Source organism: Hippoglossus hippoglossus, chromosome 5 (genome assembly GCF_009819705.1).
Source record: "Hippoglossus hippoglossus isolate fHipHip1 chromosome 5, fHipHip1.pri, whole genome shotgun sequence".
NCBI lineage: Eukaryota > Metazoa > Chordata > Actinopteri > Pleuronectiformes > Pleuronectidae > Hippoglossus > Hippoglossus hippoglossus.
Window position 1 is genome coordinate 23,589,026 of NC_047155.1, and position 21,662 is coordinate 23,610,687.

The following is a 21,662-nucleotide window of genomic DNA, read 5'->3' on the forward strand; positions in this document are numbered from 1 at the left end:
ACTCATGCAGCTTATTCAAAAATAATCATCATTACTATTATTATATTGATTGTTTTTGCTATTATTATTATTATTATTATTATTATTATTATTATTATTCATAACTGGTGCTGATTCTGCTCCAGGTTTCTTACAGGTAAAGGGGAGTTTTTCTCTCTCCACAGTTACCACGGTGTTTACTCGTTTCTCTTTTACAGCCCATCTTAAGGTCTCAACTCTACTGTGAGAAGTGCCTTGAGATAATGCATGTTGGGATTTGGCGCTATACAAATGAAATTGAATTGAATGTACGTTCCTATGGAAGGTGCGTAAAGCAACTCAATGCGGGTTAATTGGGTTTGTGGTTGGATGCAGCAGTGATCCGTCAGCCCGGAGCTGAGGGGAGGAGCTGAGGCGCAGGAGATAGAGTCACACCGGCAGCTGAGGTCAGATCCTCCACCAGCACAGTGTTCCTGTCAGGAGAGGAAGGGCTTTCAATCGTTGATCATATGTAATCGTGTCATCTGCTGTGATCAGTGATCGATCATCCCTGCGCTCTTCTACAGGCAGACAGGGCGCAGAGGAGTCAGGGGTTACTTCCCTGAAGCGCAGTCTCTAACCTGCACAGGTAAGATTTCACACACACACACACACACACACACACACACACACACACACCCACACAGCGGCATGATGTGCCACACACTCCTGGCAGAGCTGAGTCTGTCTGTGGGAGCTTCACACATAATCAGTGAGAAATTAAAATGTCCTCAAATGCACTCAGGTGAGTTTAATGTGTTACTGAGAATAAAGTTTGAATTATAATGTAAACTGAGATGTTGAGTTCATTGTAGTTAAATATGTGTGGTATGTCAGTGAGAAAGCTATGATGACCACTGCTATAAGGAGGTCATTGACAGTTTAATTGGCTTTTCCATTTATAATGTGAGCGAAAATATTCAATATGACATTAAAAATTAATATTTCCAATTAGATTTTTATTGGATTCATTTGAGTACATTTCTGCCAGTGGGTGTAATAGACAGCCCTGCCTGGCTGTTATCATACCTAAAGCTCACTGAGCAAGGAGTTATCCAACCTTTCAGGTTTTGTGCAGCTGTTTGAGAGAAATAACATCTTACATGTGGACTGGAGCCAGTGTGCGCTGGCACGATTCCACCGACTGTCTGAGTTCTGTACAGGAGCATGAATGGAGACTGAAGATTAAAAGAAAAAAGGGAAGCAGACTCAAAACGAGGCTGTTTCTGTGTAACATCAGTTTACACAATTGATTTTGGTTTTGAACCATGTTCAACCACTCAGATTCATCGCAGACTGTAGAAATAAGGTCAAGTATTACAAAAAATAAATAAAGTAAATGCAGACCAACCATCTGTCCACACTAACGGGTTCTGCTGCTTCTGCACATTCATTACCTGCCACTGAATCAATACGTCCCTCGGGTACAATATGTTTTTTACTATTGATTGTTTGCACAGCAGCTTGCATCTTAAAATCCCGTTGGATCTCTGTGCATTGATCAATGAGAGAGGGATGCTCTTTCTTAGTCTTATTACCTGCTGCCAAAGTGCCAGTGACCAAGGCATTGATCCATTTAAGTCAATGTTTGCATTCCTCTCACAGCAGTCTCACATGTCAGTGTTGTGGGGTCACTTTGCATTGTCTATTTAAAAAATAAAAACTGTTAATTCTTATTGACAAAAGATAAATAAAAAAAAAATCACAAAACAGAAAATAAATGTATGTAAATATGACACTGATTGCAACATTTGGTTTGATATTAGGTTTCCAGTGTAACTGCACCTTTAAATCACCTGAGAGAGAACTAACACTTGTCCTGAACCGGCCTGTAAATAGTGTGATAGCACAGTGAATGGAAAGTCAATTTCAACCATTTGCTTTATTAACCATGAACGTGAACGAAGTCAATCAGTGCCATTACTATGTGTACACATGTCCTCTAACCTCAACCTCAGTTTCACACGGAGCAGCAAATGTTAAAATGTAACATCTATGAATAATTGATGCAACAACACCAGACACTGCAAACATTTCCACATGACTGTGAAGAGAGACATCATAAGTGCTGCTCTGTTCAGAGAATTTGTGTCAAAAAGAACTTTTCTCTTCTGTTAAATAAAATAATCAGAGTTGATGAAATTCTCCGGCATGAGTCGATGACCAGTTTCTTCGCTTCACCTAAGAAGGCACACGCCGTCTCTTGACCATCAGTCCATACACATCTTTCCCCCTGAACGGCACGTAGTGGTTGTGACAGGAATGCAAAGTAGAGAGGCCAACGGTACTTGAATGCAGCCTGACTGCCATGTGTCTGGTTAATCATCCACCAAACAAACGTCTGCTCTGGATGGAGAAAAAGCTCGGCGGTTGAAACATGGTTCCATTTGGTTGGTTGTTGTTCAGAGTTTGAAGGTACAGAAAAAAATCTCGTTTCTATTTAATAAATTAGTTGTTGAACCAAAGCCATGGAGTTGGTTTGTTCCTGCATAAAAGAACCTGACTCATATTTTTGGAAAAGAAGATTAGCAGATTAACCAGAACAAACATAAGCAGACAGATATTAATGACCTGTGCAGGACGTTCTAATAAAAACAGTTTTATCAACAGTCTACTACAACACTGACCCCTCTTTGATTATGTAAACATTTTCTCTCAGCGTCTGTCGTGAGTCAGAGGAAGCTTTTATCTTTGTGACCACATGTTCTCTCATCATCATCTGGCTCCACCACGATGAGGATGTTTGTCCCCTCAGATCCCTCAGGATTCAACAGGAACATCATTAAGAAGACTCATTTTGGTTTCTAATGTTTCTTCACTTTTAAATAATGCATACTATTAGTTTGCATATTTCCCATGAATAACATTTTTCTGTCCGTCTCATACAGTCATTTTATAGTGATGCATTGTTGTTTATTGTTGCATTTTGTTTCTTTACAGATACATTTTAAAAATTTTTATTTCAAACATGCTCAAAATAAAACCTCACCTAACATCAGACAGCCAGAAGTCAACCAGTACTCAGAGCAAAAATGGTTATTTGATTTATCATGAAATAGAAAAATCATTTATATAGAAAACTGTTGATGATAACTGTTAATCATTCCAAAAAAAAATGTATGTTATCAGATTGTTGGATGCAAAGTTTTTTCCCAGTCCCTAAAATAGTCAATTCTAAATCTTTGTGTTCTGACCGTTGGTATGGAAGTAAATCAGTCTCATCAGATTTTGAAATTTTAAAGCCTGTGAATTTCTAGCACAGATTTTTTTTACGTTGAAATTATGCATTTGTATTTGTTGCCACTGAATTTCAGTCTTCAAATTTTCGAAGTATAATATTCAACTGCAAAAATTCAGTAGCAAAAATTCAGATGCAAAAATTCAGTCGCAAAAATTCAGTCGCAAAAATTCAGATTAAACATCTGGGATACCAGGAAAAGCAATCGATAGTCTCACATCGAACCAAACCTCCGACCAATCAGGTCATGTGTCAGTGGTCATGTGATGTCAGGTGATGCTTGCGACAACGAGAAGCGCCACACTGTCAGCTACGCTACTAGACCGGCCATGGCATCAAACCAGCATGAGGTGTGGTTCGAAGTGAGACTATCGATTGCTTTTCCTGGTATCCCGGATGTTTAAACTGAATTCTTGCAACTGAATTTTAGCAGTTGAATATTATACTTTGAAAATTTGAAGACTGAAATTCAGTGGCAAAAAATACAAATGCATAATTTCAAAGTAAAATAATTCAGTGCTAGAAATTCAAAGGCTTTAAAATGTCAAAATCTGATGAGACTGATTTACTTCCATAGTTGGTCAGATGTAAAAGACAACGTAAATATCTTCACTTCATTCCATACAATGCAATATCAATTAATAATTATTATACAGGACAATTGTGAAACACATTTACACTAAACATAATCTTTCCTTTACAGTTCTCCTATGATGGAATAATATTAACCAGCACAAGGTTTTCTGTGTGTTAATAACTTGACACAGAGAAGACAACTTTATAAGAAACTATGAAAATATATAATAAAACTGTAATGGTTTTAAAACTAGATTTGAAACAGCACCCCATCCATAAGATGAAAGATAGTTGATAGCTTATGCTGTGGTGAAAATTGATAACACATTTTTGATCAATCAAATTCAAATGATTAATTGATAGATTGATTGTAAATGATAATGGAGCAAACCTGCAGCCTTAGGACAGGCGAGGGCTGTTGCCTGCTTTGCTCAGTTGGTAATAAAGTCACACGCTTCTCCTGGCTATAGGTTCATGTTAACCAAACACATATGAGAGTGATGTTGATGTTCCCATATAACTCTTAAGAAGAAAGCAAATGAGTGTCTTTTTCAAAATGTTGGACTTTTATCAAAGTGCTCTCATATTCCCAAATAAATTTGAATGCTGTCTTTTCATACTTGTGATGAAATAATGAATTTCATAATGACTGAATGACCGAAAGTATTGTTTTTAATCTTCATTAATCCACATTCAGGCATCGTTGGCTGGTGTTAAAGATGATTTGGTCTCGACATCAGACCTGGAGGTAACCCCACATCGTCTGTACTGTTGCCCCCTTGCACCCCGAATTGGAGATGGTCCACTGGACCGCACAGTGGGGGGCATGTGTCTGGCTCCAGACTCTACTGGCCTTGGCCTTGGCCAACTGTCCCTCACTGGGCCAGAGTCCGGTCAACTACTCTGTGGTTTACACCATGCCCTTCTTCCAGGCCCAGGGCCCCATCCAGAACATTGTCAACAACTCGTTGTACCAGGAGGTGTATGTGGCCTCTAAGAATGTGATCGAAGCTGTGAACATAAGCTTGGAGAAGGTGTGGGAGCTCCACACTGGGCCGGCGGGAAGCCCAGAGTGTCAGATATGTAATTTGTGCAATGTTGATAAAGATCCCAACTTCCCAGAGGACACAAACAATCAGATCTTGTTGTTGGATACGCTCTTTATGTATTTATATTCATGTGGAAGTTCTCAGTATGGTGTGTGCTATTTCCACCAACTGAACTCAACTGGAGAGCCACCGTCTCTCTCTAAGTGTTTGTTCAGAAAGGATTCCAACTCTGCTGCCTACTGTCCAGACTGTGTGGCCAGTCCTCTTGGAACCAAAGTCACCATGGTTGAAGAGGGTCAAACCGTCTACTTCTTCGTTGCCACCACTGTAAATGACAGTGTGACCCAGCGTTATGGCAGGAAGTCTATATCTGTTCGTCGACCCCTGGCTACAGAAGATGGTTTCTACAGTGACGTCCGTAGCCTGACTGTCCTTCCTGGTCTCCGGAGGACATACCATATTGAATATGTTTACAGCTTTTTCACCCAGGAGTTTGTCTACTTCCTTTCTGTCCAGAGAGAGAGCCCTGATCAGGACTCATCTCCATTTCAGACTCGTCTGGGCCGTCTACCAAGGAATGAATGGGAAATGAAGAGGTATCGTGAGGTGATCCTGGAGTGTCGCTTTGAGCCAAAACGCAGAAGAAGGAACTTAGTCAGTGAACCCTACAAGGATGTTGTTTACAATGTTGTGCAGGCAGCGCATTTTGGCAAAGCAGGCAGGGAGCTGGCAGAGGAGTTGGGCGCTGAGGAGGAGGATGACATCCTTTATGGGGTTTTTGCAGTTACTGATGACAATGGGGTCACGGAGCATGACTCGGCCCTGTGCGCCTTCCCAATGGACAACTTGAACCACGCAATCGTCGATGGGGTGGATGACTGCTGTAAGTCTGGACCAGAGCAGCTCTCCAGAGGACTCTGCCACTTCCAGCCCTGTGAGAGCTGTCCACATGAGGTGAGTGTATCAGTCCACCGACACACAGCCATTACAAGAGGTTGCAAGTGATTAATATGGTCTCAAGTCTGCTTCAACCGGAAGAGTGTGAGTGAGATTTTTTTTTATACATACAGTTTTAAAAGAGGCAGACAAAAGACAAAATAGTAAATTCAGCTGTATGTGACTGACTTCATGGAGGGATCTTAAGAGTGGAAATAAGAGTAAGTGAATGTATTCCCAATAACCAATCACTGACTATCAAACTGACAGCTCAGCAATCATAAAAAACATCATAGCAACATTTTTGCACTCAATCATAAAACTATTTGCTGAAGTATTTTGATTGGGCCCATAAAAAATCGTACCATGTGAAAGTGTGCCTTTTTTTTAAATCACATGCACAAACATGGAGGAGATGAACAATCCCACACCACTGAGACCCTGTGAAATCAGATCGTCTGAATGAACAGGGAAGGATTAAATGACTAAATATGTAATTACAGTTGTTTACTGGAAGAATGTTTCTAATCAACAATGACACATAGTATGATTTAGTTCTGTGATTGTCATGGGTAAATATCAGGTTATGAAATCAGGTAAACCCCTAAACAAAGCAACACCTTGCTCACAGTACCAGATTGATCCGCATCACTGCAGCAGACAGAGCCAAACATGAATATTAAAATGAAACACAGTAGAAATGAAAGCGAAAGAGATTTTGACATAGCACTCAGTCCCTCCAGCTGCATGTGTTTTATTGTCTGACTCATTGTTTTCCAAGATAAATCTGAAAAAAACTTTTTTTTGCATTTTCTGCTTAAAAAACTGTATTTAAGTCTTGGCTTTTTGGGAATAACACTTCTTGCTTTCTTGAGAAAGATGAGAAGATAGATACACTGTCACGTCTGTGAAGGAAATATTAAACTGCAGCCATGAGACAGCTAGCTTAGCTTAGCTTAGCATAAAGACTGGAGACAAATAAATCAGTGAGACAGGCTCTGTTTAAATAAATAACACAAAATGCCCCTCAGCCCATCTAAAGCTCATAATGTGTTTTGGGGGAGTTATGTATTACACTGACTTATTTGGTAATCCTTGTAACGTTGCCAACAACCAGCGAAGACAAAGACAAAAACAATACTATGAGTTAAGTAATGAGCTTTACACGTGCTGGTAGATGGATTTGTACTCTTAAACAGAGATATCTGTTTTCCCCTGTTTCCTAGCTTTATTTTTTTGCTAAACTAAGCTAAGCTAGCTACCTACTGGCTCTAGTCCTATATTTTTCATACACTCAAGTAAGGTATCAATCCTCTCATCAGACTCCAGAGAGTAAAGTGAGTCCTCTGAAGGTCAAACTATTGCTTAGAAGAAGAGGCCATGTCCTACATTCCAACACTGTCAGTGGGTCATGGTGGGGAAGATTTGAAAGTGATAAGAACTGATTTAACTGATAAGTTGTTCATAAACATAATATAAAAAAATTGCTGCCTGAAATTTTACATTGACAGTTTTTATCCTTTTTTAAATGACATTTTAAATAACTTCATGCACATACTCCCCTCTTCACAGTGGGTCCAATCTTCTAGATGGCAACCTCATGAGAGGAATTTCTGAGATAGATTTCTGTAAAGTACTCGGTGTAAAATACAAGAAAACAGGGACAGAAGTTGTATTTTGGATAAAAAATAAAGTATGGAAAATAGGGAAGGATGGGAGTCAGGGTAGCTGCCATCAGGGCTTTTTTCTGCATCAGCTGAATGAATTTCCCAGGTCACACAGGAAGTCAGTAGTTTAAATAACCTCAAGATGTCATCTCATGTCAGCCAAAGAAGGTTTGCCTTCTTCCTGGTGTGAGTAAATTCAACACACTTGTATGCATTTGGATTTAAAGTGAGTTTCTAAATTCCTAGGAATACCTGCTATTTATTTCCTTACCCCATTACACATTTTTCATTATGATTGTCTTTTTTGGATGTTGCGTTATTCACTGTGCTGCTGGGAAAATAGTTTGGCAGCTTGTGGTAGGACATCCCACTCTCTAGTCACTAAAAGTAAATCCTTGCCAGTTTGAGAAGTTTCACATCATGTGGAAGATATAGAAATTCCCAGAATTGAGAAGCCACGATTTCACAGTTTGTGTTTCTGAATTTATGACAAGGTAATGGATTTTGTGACTAAGACACAATGCTTAGTCACGTCAGGGAAAGTTAAAAATTAACAAATGAACACCACTTTTGATTTCAGCCATTACATTTACAGCTGATGAAGGTTTGGAAAAGGTTGAAACTAGCAGTTTTAAAAGTTTGGGCTGGACACACGCAGTTTTGCAATTTCTCAGTGCTTCTGGGGCTTCTTCCTTTTTGTTGCTTTTGGCTGCAGGACTGGATGTTGAGTAACCTCTCAGTCCAACTGTCCAACAATCTCAAATCCTCCATTCTCAGCAAAAAAACACAAGACAACTGAGCTGCCAACATCATCACTGGCTCACAGATACTTAAGCTTTTTAGCAGGTAATCCAAATATTGAGACATTGGATGTTCAGTGGATGGCATTTCCTTTTACCAACAAAACAAACATAACGTGTTTACTCTTTGGTTTTATATTTTAGTCTTATGGATATAATAAGCCAGTGTTTACACAAAGACTCCCTTAAATCAAACAATGTTCCACCCTGTCTATAACTGTGATAATCTTACTGTTGCTAATACAGCAGGATCATCTATCACGGCCTTGAAATAATAAAATGATCTTGTCATCATACCATACTCACTGTGTGCTTCTGGTGTGCCATAGGCTGTGTTTCTCATGGTTCCCATGGTGACCAGGGCAGCTCACAACATGTGCTCAAAAGAAAACAGCTGCTGTGTCTCCCTACATCTGTAAATATTACCGTCTGATCCAGGAGCAGCTGAGCAATAAATGAAGCTGCATTACTTATATGATTGGATGATGGAGAATTGTAGTAGTAACACAAAACTCAAGTTTAGTTGTCACTCATTTAAAATGAAAATGTAGTAATGAATATATACATTTTTTAATCAGTTGATGCAGATGGAGGCTGCTCAGTTGTCACGAGCGAGCCGGGGGACAGCACTTTGACAAAACCACTGCTAAGTCTTTTAGACTAACTCATACTAACAACTGAGCAAACATCATTGACTTATGAAGACAGTGTAATACTGATGAAAGCTACAGAAAGAGCTAGTAAATGGATTTAAGTTGACATGGTTTGTCTACTTCTTCACCTTGAGTTGGGATTATATTATCAAACTACAAGAATAAACTCCATGTGTCTAATTGTTTTTTTGATATTATTTGTTATTGGTGTTTTTTTTACTTAATACATGACAGAATTTTATACACACTGAAACCATAGCACCACAGTAGCTCTGCTGTATTTAAAGCCATAACCTCTTCTTGAAACCACATTTTAATCTAGATAAACATGTCTAATAATACTTTTTCTACTTCCTGGTCCTCTGCTGCCTGTGACCATGTTACTAGAGCATGGAGAACAACGCCACATGCAGAGACCATCCCACCATGGTGTCAAAGCCCTACTACAGAGTGGACCTCTTCAACAGGCAGATGACAGACGTCCTGCTCACCTCTCTGCTGGTCACTACCATAGAAAACAAGACTGTGGCCCATATTGGCACCTCAACTGGACGCCTGCTACAGGTTTACAGCAAGCATCAACACATTTATAATTTTTATCTGTTGCTTCTGTAAATGACCTACTGTTAATAATCTGTTGTGTCTGTGTCGGCAGCTCGTGCTGACGAGATCCAGTCCTATTATATTTGCAAATTATTCGTTGGAGGAAAACCGGAGAGTCTCGTCCATTGCTGCTGTTTATTCATCAGATTATCTTCTGTTCGTGGTTGGAGACAAGGTAACGCAGCAATCCCATGCATTTAAATCAGGAGAGGACAGAACAGAGAGGAGAGTGTGACATTGTGAGTCGAGTCAGGTCCTGACCCTATGATGCTCTGGAGACCTGTCCAGGTTGTTTTCCTCCCTGGCTGCAGGCATCTGAGACCTCCGTCACCCTGAGGATCAATGAGTGGCCAAAGAAGCTCGATAAACTTATGCATAGTGGATATTATGTGTAGAGGCTGGATCACTAATCACGTTCTTAACATACTCCTGTGGGATGTTAGGAATATTACCTTGTGTGAGTGAGATTTGGAGACTTAACCTCTATGCAGATTAACAGTGGTAATACATTTACAAGATGCCTGGTTGACGTGTCTTTCTTGCATTGATGCTGTTGCTGTGTAGTGAGAAGATTCAACACATAGTTTTATTCAAATTGAATAGTTAAATTATTCATCTGTTATCAAAGAGTTTACTTCAGCACCAGGAGCAGTTCATGTGACTTGTAAAACAGACGGATGCTGAATGAGGATCAGTTTCAGTTTCCATGTTTCCATTTGCATGGAAGGAAATTAATTATTAAGTAGTTCAGTGAAAGTCTAACAATTAGATTTAAATGAGCTGCATTTTTCTATTCTTGCACGTTAGAGGTTTTTATGTAAATCTGATATTCGGGATGTTATCATCTTTCTGAATTACATATATATAATTCAAGAAAAGATTCCAGTATCACCATCTATACGATATATTAATAGCCACATTAATATGAGCTAGCACAGGGCAGCTGGGGATTTTTTCACCTGAAAAATGCTTATCTCTGCTTCAGATGATTCAGGTGCCCCAGAGAGGGCCGGGCTGTCAGCACTTCCTGACTTGCGCCATGTGTCTGACGGCCCCTAAATTTATGGGCTGTGGCTGGTGCTCTGGAGTGTGTTCCTGGGAGAGCGAGTGCCCCAGTCGCTGGAGGAACGAGTCCTGTCCACCTGGAATCACTGGGGTGAGGTTTGTTCTGTAATCCAGGTGAAGAGCATCCCCCAGCTCATAGAAACATTTCATTTCAATGTGGTACTGTACATTCTGCTTTATTGATGCAGTTCTTTCCACGGACTGCTCCTCCCGATGGTCAAACAGAGCTAACAGTGTGTGGATGGGAGTTCCAGTCGCCCTTAAGACGTGCCATCACCTCCAGAACACATCAGGTTCGACTGGGACAGGCCGCCTGCACTGTGCTTCCAGTCAAAAGCAACAACACACAGTGAGTGACCAAGGACTTGATCTTTTTGGTCTGGTATAATCTGTTCATATTATAGTCATTTTGTGAAAAGAAATCCTCCCTTAGGATTATCTTGTGCTGTTAAAACAAAACTATGTTCTCATCATTTCTTTCCTAGAAGCCCTCTGAGAAATTGAGAAACCATCCATGTATTGTCTGCATTGTGATCTGACATGTGGCTATTTAGCTATTTTATTTTAAACCCTTTTTCACAATATGCAACTGTTACATTTTTCAAAATAATGAAGAGATTTTAATGTGTGTGAACTATGATGCCCTCTTACAGGTGGTCAAAATGTCCCACTCTTATTGCCATATAATGCCTGGATGGATGTGTTTTATGTTAAATTCTTATGTTGCCATAATAACCATGACAATGCTGACGTGATCCTCTCTAGCAGATTAATTTGGTTTATTTCAGGGGTCTTGTATTTTCCCACTAACTTCTTGGCAGCTTTGCTCATAAGTTCCTGAAAATCAACTGCAAGTTACTATTTACAAGAAACACCTGTGCAATTTGGAAGTAACAAGATAAGAGAAACTGAAGAAGTGCTATTCATTAAAAGGAAATTAGCTGGAAAATACAGCAACCATAAAGATTCAAGATTATTTATTGCAATAGTACTGCTGCAGACAACGAAGCAATGAAATAACATGTTGCTGTTAATTTTTTTACAATTTTTAATTTCTAGGGCATCCTAGTTTAGCCTGTTAACAAACATAAAGTAAAGATGAGGCTGATGATACTTTGCTTTGCTTGTTAGGCAAGGCAAGGTAATTTTATCTATAAAGCACCTTTCATACACAGAGGTAGATTCAAGGTGCTGAATCAAGAATTACAGTTATCGTAGCTAGAAAGTGCAGATACATTTAAGAGCTAATTTTTTTTTCTTTATTAAATTCAACAACAAGCTCTTTTGACACCAAGCAGTGGATTGATTAAACTTGAAATCTATATTTTGCAGCAAAACGAACAAAATGCTATCGCTCTCTTCTGCTGCTGTTTCAAGTCCAGCAGTTTTAATTCACTATGAAATGAAATTGGTGTTGCAGTGACTCTATAAATGCAGCAGACATGCTGACACATGTGCTTTCTGTGGTGTTCTTCAGTCTGGTTTGTAAGATTCGCTCTGGGGCCACTGAGCTGTCGAAACCAGTCAACATTACAGTGGAAGTGCACGAGGGCAAGGTGGAGGGACGCTACTCTATTGATGGGAAAGCAGAAATGCCAGGGTTCACATTTGTGGTAATCTTGGCTTTTATCATACACAGCACGACAATACAAATACCAATTGAAGATATAAGTTATTTTCATTTAATTTTCAACCACTTTTTCTTTAATCCTTTTACTTTATGAAAATACTTTGATACTCTGATGTTACTCCAGATTCCTAACATCACAGAAATCCAGCCCAACTATGGGCCTCGTGTTGGGGGCACACTCATCACAGTGACTGGGCCTCACTTGGATGCTGGGAAGACCAGGAAAGTCACTCTCAATGACGTTCCCTGTCCCATAACGAGGTCTGGAAATACATGTTTTATATGCATTCATCCATCTTACCCTATAAACACTGTTCTTATACTGCCTCATGTTGTTCCTTTGCTTTCTGGAGATCAGGAGGAGTCACTGCTCAGAATGTTGTCATGACCTATTAAGCATGTTCCAACCTGTGTAGAATAATTATTAAGCATGGTTTGGAAACTACGCTAAGAGGTCTCCGCATCCAGAGACTGACTCAGACGTGAACTATTTCTTACTGTAATCTTTTAAGAGTCCAGCTTTTTGATCTGAAGTTGTCTCTATCAAGGTGTGTAATTCACATACCTGTGTCTCTCTGCAGGGTCACTAAGCCAAAAGGCATCGTGTCGTCCATCATTTGTCTGTCCCAGCCCATCTCAGAGGTGAGGGATGTCCCCCTGAGTGTTTTCATCGACAAGTCTCCTGTCCTCACCACAAAGGTGTTTTACTACAAAGAAAACCCAAAGATTACAGCTGTCCTGCCCGACTGTAGCTTTGACAGGTACATCAGTGACACATCCAGCACTTACAGCTCCTCTGTACATGCACTCTGTTTCATCCTCTCTTTTGTTCCTGTGAGATTTCTGATAAATGTAGTTTGAGTTTTCTCTGTAATTCAACTGATTTTATCCAGACATAAGATGGCATACTCTCATTTTAATGTGGAACTTACTCAGTTGTAGGAGAAAATGATTTCCTTTGTTCAGCCAGGATGAAAACCATCATTTATCTCCACTGTAGGGGGTCAAAGATCGTCATTGAAGGGGAGAACCTGGATTCTGTTTATCGCACCACCATCCGCTTTAAACCCAATGAGAGCCACCTGAAACCTATGACAAGGGTAAATTGTTGATCCTAAAGTGCAGTAGAAACACTATTTTTAATCAGTGATAGTTTTAGTACTACCTGACTGTTGTGTTTCAGGAGTGCATTGGCAAGTCCTTGCCCACGAAGATGGAGTGCGTCACTCCCGTGTTCCCCAGGGATGAGACGGAGGAGGGAGAGCTTTCTTTTGACATGGACGGAGCGGTGGGACTGTGGAACAAAGAGTTCTCCTACCACCCCTATGGCGAGCCCATCCCGTTTGAAACAGAAGGACACGTGCTCAGTTTGTACCCTGGGTTTGATGAAGTGTCACTACATGTAAGAGATAGCTGTGGGGGGGGGGTTTGCATTTGAATTAATGACAAAATAATTGTGAATTTGTAATATTTACAGTGGTGGAGGAAGCACACAAACATTTTAGAGTAAATGATGTAACACTAAAAATAAAAGTCCTTGCTTTAAAAAATTCCGACAGTAATAACGTTTAAAATACTTGCTGAATGTAGCCTATTCCCTAATGTAACAGAATATTTATAATAGATATTTTTAAATGACGAATTTAATGTCTCAGATCTTGATTCCACCTCTCTGTCCACAGCACCAAAAGCTGAACCTGGTGAGCTCCTGTATGACCATCATCATGACGGTGGCAGGCGTTGATTGTGACGCCAAAGTCCTCGACAATGAGATCACATGCAGGATCCCTAAAAACATGACCATCCCCAGTGAGGGACTACCAGTGAAGGTGAGTCAGGCTGGAGGTGGACATGATGAATAACTGACTGGGTGCATGTGGACGATGTGTAATCCCCATGCTTGGCCAGTGATCACTCCCTGTACACCGTGCAACTAACCTGTTACGCAGCCATAGGAATACGTTTGGCGGCAGAGAAACCTACACATAGCACGTTTGATGATTGATGTGTGACAGAAAACACAGCCAGTCACAGCCAAGTTAGTGGGCCATTTGAAAAAATACCTGTGATACTGTAATGTGTTGTCTGTTCTCTAGATCTCCATCAACAGGCAGGTCCACAACGTGGGCACAGTAGTGCGAGTGAGTAACCACTACATGGTGGGGATTGTTCTGGGGATCCTGGCGGCTCTGGTGGCTGGTGCTGTCCTGGCCTTTGTTGTTATGAAACACTTGAGGAAGAAGAAGAAAGGTGGGCTCCTCTCTGGTTTGGTTATGTGAACATTGATCAAACCTGTTTTTACAACGGCTGCCGGTTGGAATTTTAGATAAATGACACAAGTCTTTCAAGTAGAACATCTCTAGTGTTGCAGAGGATGTGGGTGTTCTTCCGCCGGGGTTGATCATAAAAAAAAAAGGTGTTGTGAAATGTGTTACAGCCTCCATGGTAGAGATGCATTTGGCCCACAGTGCTAACCGCTCTGGATCAAATAATGTAGAGCTGTCATCAACGGGGGATTACAGGAGAGGTGACTGTCCAGCTATGCACTTTAATAATGCAGAGCAAATTTGCTTCTGACACACATTCCTATGCAATCATCAATTATAAACTCCTCTCTCTGGACTTTTGCCAGCAGTGTCCCGGAGTTCTCCCTCCAGCCTGGGTCCGGTGGTGTTCCCCAGGCTGGGCTACGCTGCTTGCAGCATCGATCGCTCTCTCACTCCCCTCATGCCTCCAGAGAAAATCTCCATCTCCAGTTTCAGGCCAGAGCTGCTGGAGGAAGTGAAGGATGTTCTCATTCCTGCCGACATGCTGATTGTGCAGCACCACAGGATCATAGGGAAGGGTAAGATGCCCCTCTGTCATTTTTTCTGAAATATAAACCTTAATTGTGGAGTCTTGTGAAAGCTGTATCATCGAAAGAGCAGCCGTAGTCCTCTTGTCATTCATTCTTGGTTCTTTTTCCTGCAGGTCATTTTGGCACTGTCTATCATGGCTACTTCACAGACCACAACAACAGAGAAATCCACTGTGCAGTCAAGTCTTTGAATAGTGAGTCACAACTCAGTTGATTTATGGGCCTTAGGAATGCACAATAAATTCTCTTCAGTTCCTCTGCTGCGGAATAAATTGCCTCAGGATTTCTGATACTCTCTGAGAACCTTTAAAAGCAGCTTTCCACAATTGGGATTTCAGTGTCCCTCTTCCTTCGGATGTGTGTCCAGAATGTTTAAGTGTGTGTTTGTGTGTGTGTGTTTGTGTGTGTTTGTGTGTGTGTGTGTGTGTGTGTGTGTGTCTTCAGGAATAACAGATGTGGAGGAGGTGGAGCAGTTTCTGAAGGAAGGCATCATAATGAAGGGTTTCCACCACAGCAATGTGCTGTCTTTGCTGGGCATCCTCCTGCCACAGGAAGGGCTCCCTCTGGTGGTGCTGCCGTACATGAAGCACGGGGACCTGCGACACTTCATACGCTGCGAGAAGAGGGTACAACAGCAGCATTAAAGCAGTGGAAATTAATCATATAGTTTATGTACAGTACATTTGCAACTGTTTTAATCCAGGGTCTTCGTTGTGTGTTTGTGTGATTTGTTCAGAACCCCACTGTGAAGGACCTGATTGGCTTCGGGCTGCAGGTTACAAAGGGGATGGAGTACTTGGCTCAGAAGAAATTTGTACATAGAGATCTCGCAGCACGCAACTGCATGTGAGTCACTGACATGTGCAGAGAATTCATTCACTGTCATTAGGCCTAAATAACTCTGATCTTTGTGTAGAGAGATGCTTCATTGTACAAAATGTGTTAAGGTCGTCACATCCACTTACTTTTTCTGTCCTCAGGCTGGACGAGTCGTACACAGTGAAGGTGGCAGACTTCGGTATGGCCAGAGACGTTTTTGACAAGGAGTATTATAGTGTTCAGGACCACAGGAAGGCCAAGCTGCCTGTCAAGTGGATGGCCATCGAAAGTTTGCAGACGCAGAAATTCACCTCCAAGTCAGATGTGGTGAGCGAGTGAAGATCAAAACATGGTTATCAGTTTTAATTATTTATTTTAATACTATGAAAATAGGGAGTGAAAAACAGTTCCTGGTTTCTCTCCTCTCACCCCAACCAGCCCAGGCAGATGGCCACACACCCTGAGTCTGGTTCTGTTGGAGGCTTCTTCCTGTTTTTCCCTCCCCACTGTCACAGAGTGTATTCTGGAAATCATTTGTTTTCTCCCTATAATATTCTGAGGTCTCAAACTAAATAAAATTTAATAGAATTGTGAAAATTAGCATGATCTGGAAAGGGAGTAATGTGTGTCAGTTCAGTGGTTGAGGTGTAAAAATACATGTTTTTAGTGACAAGAGGTTTTGCAGAGGTGGCTTTGTTTTGAGGGGTCACAAGCTAAATATGTATGGTGTATGGGTAATTTGTGCTCCACTTGCCTTTTTATTTCACACCAAATCTTCTGTTTTGCTTTAGACCACCAAACGGGAAACTGTATAGTTATACAGATTTGTTGTAGTTCCACCATTCTAAACTTAGCCAGTCTCATTACTATCCTTATTGTATGTCCGTCCAAGGCTGTAATCCTTTCCTTGCTCAAGATATTTCCATTTAGCCATCATCCCAGCATTCACATGTCGGCTCTGAAAGGGGGGATAAAGATATTTGCTCATAACCTCCCATTATAGTAACGTAATCATATCTGGGGAAGTGATGAAGTTGGAGCCTAGACACTAAGCTCCAACTATGTTCTGCTGCTGTAATAAACATTTCAGAGTGACTGAAATAAGCATTTTTAAGCTTTTCTTTAAATATGTGCAAAATCATGACACAAAATCATGACCAGTCAACAGCTACTCGATGGTAATTCAGGCCTGTGTGTTTGGTACTTATAATTTCCACCTCTCTTGATGCAGTGGTCTTTTGGTGTGCTGATGTGGGAGATGCTGACCAGAGGAGGGAGCCCCTACCCAGAGGTGGACCCCTATGACATAACACATTACTTGCTCAAGGGCAGGAGGCTACCGCAGCCACAGTACTGCCCTGACCCTTTGTAAGTATAACGTAAATATTGGTCAGCTTGTCGATGTACTCTAAAAAAAAGCTGGGATTGTAATTTGATGATGTTTTTAAATTTGGATTCAGCAACTTTATAATTTTAAGGGCAACAATACATAACTACAATAACAAGAACCTAGATTTACAAATTAGAACGGAAAAGTTAACAGCACAAAGTCCAAGTAGTAATAACAAGTTTTTGAATGGTCACTCAGTAGTGTGAAAACCGAAAATTGTCCACTACTTGTTATTACAACATGGTTAAGCAATGCTGTTTGGGAGTTAATGTTTATGTCTGCCTCTGAGGTGACTTCTTTTACACACACACACACACACACACACACACACACACACACACACACACACACACACACACACACACACACACACACACACACACACACACACACACACACACACACACATACACAGTGGAGTGACTTTACAACAATAAGCCAACATATTTGCTTTTTTAATCATAAATCCCTTGCTCAGCAACTTCAGAGAATAAATCAACCATTCATACACCTTGTTCACTGAGGCCTTGTCACACATCCCATCCAATGCAGGTTAAGGGCTCATGTTGTCACACACAGACCCATGTAGAACACCAGGAATAGTCGTTGATAGTTAAGAGGATGGAGCCAGCAGCCACTTTAGCAGTGTTTCCAGTGCAGGAACTTTTCCCCAACAGTAGGAACCTTTGCAGGTACTCGTTTTGTTTCCAAAACGGGAACCAGGGTCTAAATAAAGCACCTGGTTAATCGTTTTGCATAAAGACAGTTAACAGGGGGAAACTGCCTGCCTGACAAAGGTCACAAAATCTGCCCACCAGCACCTCTGAAACTCACTTATCAACAAACTATATCTAGTTTGTTTAATCCATACAAAGAGCACCGATAAAATAATTATTTATTATTTTTAGAAGCAGCAGCCTTCTGACAGGTCAAAACACCTGAACTCGGCTAAAAGGGAACATGACCTATTTTGTTTTCATTTTTAACAAGGTGACTAAGTATGAAAGTCACTTTAGATGATCATTATGCCACCAAGGAAAGAGTTAAGAAAATCTTTAGTAGTCTATAAAATAGAGAAAGTTGCTCATTTGCTCTTCACTCAGACTGCCCATGTTTTCCAGGTATAGCATTATGCTCCAGTGCTGGGACCCCGACCCAGATCTGAGGCCCAGCTTCGCCACGTTAGTGACGGCCGTCTCCACCATCTTGTCGGGCCTGGAGGGAGAACACTACATCAGTCTGAACGTCACCTACGTCAACCTGGACCAGCCGCGGCCCTACCCAGCCCTCACAGAGTCTGCTGACGAATGTGACTCCACAGACATGGAAGACTCCGGCTCAGTCTCTTCCTGATTGGCTTTGAGTTGGTATTGGTGCTAAAAGAAAGAGCAGAAAATAAACTCTGCAAGGTCTCGACAGTGTCTTATGTACATGTATATGCTGAACGTCTGGTAGAACGCTGCTTTCAGGTGACTTAGCACGAGCCCAGGCAGCCATATTGGAGGACCAATGCTTTGTCAACAATTAATTTAAAACAGCATTTCACCATAAATGTTTTTTAAAAAAATATATTTTTGGGGCTTTTTATTGTATTTAATGGATAGGACAGTAGTTAGCTAATGAAAGGGGGGAAAGAGAGAGAGTGGGGGAAGACGCATAAATGCCTCTGCTGGTTGAGGCCTTGCCTTGTTTGGGCAGCTCTACCAGGTGAGCTGTACCCCACCATATATGTTTTAAATAGACATTAAAATTTGTATGTTATATTTCACTTAAAAAAAGATAATATCATGATACCTCTAGCTTCTTAGCTATTCAAACAAGATAAGTCTTGTGGCTAACACTTGTTATCCCTTAATTAGCTCATTAGCATTACTTATATCTGCCTGCAGGTTAGCTTGCTAACAGATTTTTTCAGATTAACCGTGTAAGTGTTTCAAATACTATTTTGCCTACAAAGACACAGACTATATGGGTCTTAACAGGCAACTGAATCTGACCTGTTCTTAGTGTTCCTGGTATTTCTCTGGTATTAATGTAAACTTTATAAATGTACAGACAGTTCTTCCATGTGCGAGTCTAACAGTGTTGGTTACAGTGTTGACGAGAAGAGACACAAGAAGCAGAAATATGATGAAGTAAAATCCAGTGACACATTAGCTTTGTGTTGCCACCTACAACATTGTGTACTGTTACAGTAGCATAGGCCTTGTGTATTTATGTTTAGGTACGACATCCTCACATTTGCTTAATTTCTTTGAAGTGTAGTGATTGTTCTGTATATACAGTATATTGGATCACATTTCTCAAGGTTCTGAAACCAATCTGACGTCACTCGATTGTATTTCTGACACAATGTCTTTGAGAGAGTATGATGAATTAAAATATTTATTTGTTTATAGATTTGTTATCATGCTTTGGACTTCGACTAATACGCCATTTTCAGTCTCACAGTCAAGTATGTTTTTGTAGCTGCTGTGTAAATGAACTGGTGTCACTCGTCTTTGTCGCGGATCTCCACTAGAGGTCAGTGTTTGTTGAAAGTTCCCAGCAGCCCCACTGATCCACTCCTGAAGATGGTCCCAACTTCCCTCTTTTCCTCTTTCATCGGCCCTGCATTCAGACATTTGTGAGGAGCAAATAATTGCATTTTCAATTAAATGACCTGAAGAAACAGTCAACACAGAGAAACAATCTGTCAAATAGACAAAATCTCACCAGCTGACAGTGGCAACTCCCAGTGCTGCACACAGTCACACACACAACAAGCGCACTTCCCCCTCAACAAAAACCAGAGTCAAATAAAACCAGAGGGAGGAAAGCATCATAAAGTTTTCTCTTTTTTCTTGCTGCCAAAGAACAAAAGTCAGTCCCCGCGTGGTGGGGCCTTTGATATATAGAGAGAGTGAGCCCAGCTTATGTTGTCAAAATGTGTGTGTTTGTGTGTATGGCCAGGTTTTGCAGGATAGAGCCCACAGGATACACAGCAGAGTCAAGACAGCCATAATCCCTTCTTCCTCTGCATCCCTTTCTCTCTGTGTCTCCTGGGCCCTGTTGTATTATGTGGGCTATAGAAAGGGTGCAGACTGCTCCTGTCACTTGTGTGACCATCTCAAGGCTGGAGAGCTCAGGAGAGCTCAGGAGAGCCAGGCTCACACTTTTGAAGTGTAGCTCACAGACATTAACATTCATTTTCTCCTTTTCGTCCTCTGTAGTGAATCTTTGTATGGACTTCAAACAAGCACCGAGCCATAAGGCAGTCGATGCGGGTTGATCATGATGCAGGGAGTGTGTGCGATTTATGTGTGCCGGTATGCTGTATGTGTTATATGGCAGCCTCATCAGAACATGAATAACCAGTGCTTGACTGCTGAAGTTTGGAGAGAGGAAAAGCAATCTGCGAGATTGGCCGCCTGAACAACACTTTTGAAAGTGGAAGGCTAATTATTTCCATTGCTATGTGATGATGGCAGACCCTCAAATAAACATAAATAAGTGCTGGAGCTGAACTGGGAGCTCTTGGATTCTGTTCCAGTAGGATCTGGCATAAGAGGCCTCCTGTGAAAACCCTTATAGAAACACTGACTCTCATCATATATACAGCCGGAAACAGCCCAAATGACAAGAAATAGAGGTATTTTCAGACAAACTGAGCATAATAAGCTCATATTTTGATGCTGACATTACCCTCATGAACTCAACAAATCCACGCTGAATACTGTCTGAGTCAGTTACTGTCTCTAGTTTGAGAAATAGACGCCTCACAGGTCCTCAACTGGCAGCTTCTTTAAATGGTACCCGCAAAACGCCAGTGTCAACGTCTACAGTGAAGAGGCGACTCCGGGATGCTGGCCTTCTAGGCAGAGTGGCAAAGAAAAAGCCATATCTGAGACTGGCCAATAAAAAGAAAAGATTGATATGGGCAAAAGAACACAGACATTGGACAGAGGAAGATTGGAAAAAAGTGTTATGGACAGACGAATCAAAGTTTGAGGTGTTTGGATCACACAGAAGAACATTTGTGAGACGCAGAACAGGTGAAAAGATGCTGGAAGAGTGCCTGACGCCATCTGTCAAGCATGGTGGAGGTAATGTGATGGTCTGCTTTGGTGCTGGTAAAGTGGGAGATTTGTACAAGGTAAAAGGGAATTTAAATAAGGAAGGCTATCACTCCATTTTGCAACGCCATGCCATACCCTGTGGACAGCGCTTGATTGGAGCCAATTTCCTCCTACAACAGGACAATGACCCAAAGCACACCTCCAAATTATGCAAGAACTATTTAGGGAAGAAGCAGGCAGCTGGTATGCTGTCTGTAATGGAGTGGCCAGCGCAGTCACCAGATCTCAACCCCATTGAGCTGT

General features: G+C 41.1%; 1 protein-coding gene across 3 annotated transcripts; it reads left to right on the forward strand.

Moving 5' to 3' along the window:
- Positions 1–433: 433 nt before the first annotated feature.
- On the forward strand, positions 434–19,971 carry mst1rb (macrophage stimulating 1 receptor b). 3 transcript variants are annotated; one of them, XM_034586401.1, is made up of 21 exons: positions 434–607; positions 4,530–5,835; positions 9,325–9,501; positions 9,593–9,715; positions 10,526–10,696; positions 10,794–10,954; positions 12,083–12,218; positions 12,360–12,496; positions 12,817–12,996; positions 13,236–13,335; positions 13,419–13,637; positions 13,918–14,064; positions 14,332–14,485; positions 14,673–14,762; positions 14,868–15,080; positions 15,206–15,286; positions 15,537–15,718; positions 15,829–15,938; positions 16,073–16,238; positions 17,143–17,279; positions 18,423–18,654. In XM_034586401.1, exons 2-21 carry the CDS (start codon positions 4,630–4,632, stop codon positions 18,652–18,654), a joined length of 4,122 nt encoding a protein of 1,373 aa, XP_034442292.1. In that variant the 5' UTR covers positions 434–607; positions 4,530–4,629. The 3 variants fall into 3 exon arrangements, with proteins under 3 accessions (XP_034442292.1, XP_034442293.1, XP_034442294.1); XM_034586402.1 differs by lacking the exon at positions 434–607 and having other exon boundaries at positions 4,630–5,835; positions 18,423–19,971; XM_034586403.1 differs by lacking the exon at positions 434–607 and having other exon boundaries at positions 4,630–5,835; positions 14,871–15,080.
- Positions 19,972–21,662: the final 1,691 nt, after the last annotated feature.